The 2,500-nt window shown below is 30.5% G+C and overlaps 1 protein-coding gene across 1 annotated transcript in view; it reads left to right on the forward strand.

Moving 5' to 3' along the window:
- Positions 1-460: 460 nt before the first annotated feature.
- LOC119570051 (extensin-like) overlaps positions 461-2,500 on the forward strand; it is a gene marked incomplete at its 5' end in the record, with an annotated part of 8,762 nt that continues 6,722 nt past the window's right edge. The window contains one exon of the mRNA XM_037917962.1: positions 461-604. Within this exon, the coding sequence (XP_037773890.1) occupies positions 461-604 (144 nt within the window). The remainder of the gene's footprint in view (positions 605-2,500) is intronic.

The following is a 2,500-nucleotide window of genomic DNA, read 5'->3' on the forward strand; positions in this document are numbered from 1 at the left end:
AATTCAAACAAAAAAATAAATTTTTTAAAAAAAATTTTTTTAAATAATTTTTTTTTTTTAAAAAAAAATTTAATAAAATTTTAAATTTATCCCCAAAAATTATATATAATTAATATATATATATATATATATAATATATAATAATATATATAATATATATAAAATAATAAAATATAAATTTTAATATTATATAATATAATATATTATATATTTTATATAGATATGGGCGTGTGTGTGTGTGTGGGTGTGTGTGTGTTGTGGTGTGTGTGTGTGTGGGTGTGTGTGTGTGTGTGTGTGTGTGTGTGGGGTGTGTGTGTGTGTGTGTTAAATTTATATATATAAATTTTATATATATAATATATATAATATAAAATATATATATATATATAGAATAACAACACACATATATAATAGACACGATCCCACGATTTTTCCACTCCGGGGGTTTGCGTCCCACAAGACAGGAGGTAACTGTAGGGCTTCCTACTACGCTGCAAAGACGGGGCCCGGCTGCTGTGCGGAAGAAACCAAAAAGGGTTTTCAAGGGAAAGGGACGGCGGCCCCAGCAAACGTTGTGGAGCGCAACCAGGGCCAGGGGAGACACGTAGGAAAACCCCGGCCACCACGCTCCTGCCCTATCTCCAGCCGTTCGACATGTCTTCCCCACGGCCAAGATAGGAAGGGCGAGAGAGGGGGCTGACGATCGCGCAACTCTCCTACTTAAATCCAAGTCAGCGAAAGTCAGCTTCATTCATTAATTGAATGGGTTAAGCTCTTCTTGAAACCGAGGGGGGAACAACAAAAAATATAGAATGATAAAGATAGAAGTAGGGAAAAAGAAAGTTTTAGATAAATTAGTTTAAAGAAAAAAATTTAAAGATATATAAAAAAAGTTGTATAATATATTTAAAAGTTAAAAAATTATTGGTGTAATAATTAATAAAAATTAAAAATTATAATTTTAATATTAAATTAATAATATATTATATATTGTGTGTGGTGTGTGTGTGGTGTGTTGTGTATGTGTGTGAGTGTGTGTGTGTGTGTGTGTGGTGTTATATATATATATAGATAGATAGATAGATAGATAAAAGATAAAAGATATAGATAAAGATTAGATTAGATATAATATATGCTATACCACACCCCACACCGCAAAACACACACACACACACATGTATTAACAATATATGAATATATGTGGTTTATAATAAAAATAATAATATATATTATATATATATATAAAATTTATATAAATATACAATTATATTTTTTTTGTTTTTTTTGGGGGGTTGTTTGTTTTTTTGAGCCGCCGGGGGCACACTGATTTTAATTGTAGATATATAAATATATGTATATAAATTATATAAAAAATTTTAAATTTAAAATAATTATAAACATTATAAATAGTTTTGAAAAGTGTGTGGTGGGTGTGTGTGGGTGTGTAATATATATATATATAATAAATATATTAAAATATATTATATAATATAATTTTATATATATAAAGCCGCGGTGGCCAAAGGGTTAGAGGTCGGTTTCAAGACGCACACGGCAATCTAAATTCGAGGGTTGAGCCCCCAACCCGCCGGTTGTTCCCTTGGGGCAAGGAAACTTCACCTTGTTTCCCTTCCTAGCCACTAGGGGGCCCAAAAGCCACCCCAAAGTCAAGGTTGGTCCCAAGCCCGGATAAAAAAGGGGAGAATGTTTACCTAAAAGGTACCCCCGGGGCACTCTCCGGGGAAAAGGGAACTGGGGCCCCTACCATGTACTACTCCAAGAGCCCCCAAACATAAAAAACTACAGTTAAGTATCAGCTGTGCCAGGGCGTCGACTAAACCAAACCGTTAAAAGAAAAAGAATTTATATAATATAATATATATATATAATATAATTTTATATATAAAATTATAATAATTAATTTATATTATAATATTATTAAAATAATAATTTGGTGGTGTGTGTGTGTGTGTGTGTGGTTGTGTGTGTGGTTGCGTGTGTGCGGTTGCGTGTGTGCGGTTGCGTGTGTGCGGTTGCGTGTGTGCGGTTGTGTGTGTGTGTGTGGTGTGTGTGTTTGGTGTGTGGTGTGGTTGTGTGTGTGGGGTAGTATATGTACAATAAAATGATAAAATAATAAAATTTATAACAATATATCTATACTTATTATTTTTTTATAACACACAACCCAACCACACACACACCAAACCCCACACCCCACACACCCCCCAAAATATTATATTAAAATATTTTATATATAATATATATATATAATTTATATAAATATATATTATAATATATATCTATATATATAAATTATATATATATATATTTTAATATAATATTTTTTTATTTATTTATTTAAATTTACTTATTTATAAGATATATATATATTTTAATATATTTATATATAAAATATATATAATATATAATATATATATATATTATATAGGGGAGAAAAGAGAGAGGAGAGAGAGAGAGAGAGAAAGTGAAAAGAGAAGAA

This window comes from Penaeus monodon, unplaced genomic scaffold, assembly GCF_015228065.2.
Source record: "Penaeus monodon isolate SGIC_2016 unplaced genomic scaffold, NSTDA_Pmon_1 PmonScaffold_2125, whole genome shotgun sequence".
NCBI lineage: Eukaryota > Metazoa > Arthropoda > Malacostraca > Decapoda > Penaeidae > Penaeus > Penaeus monodon.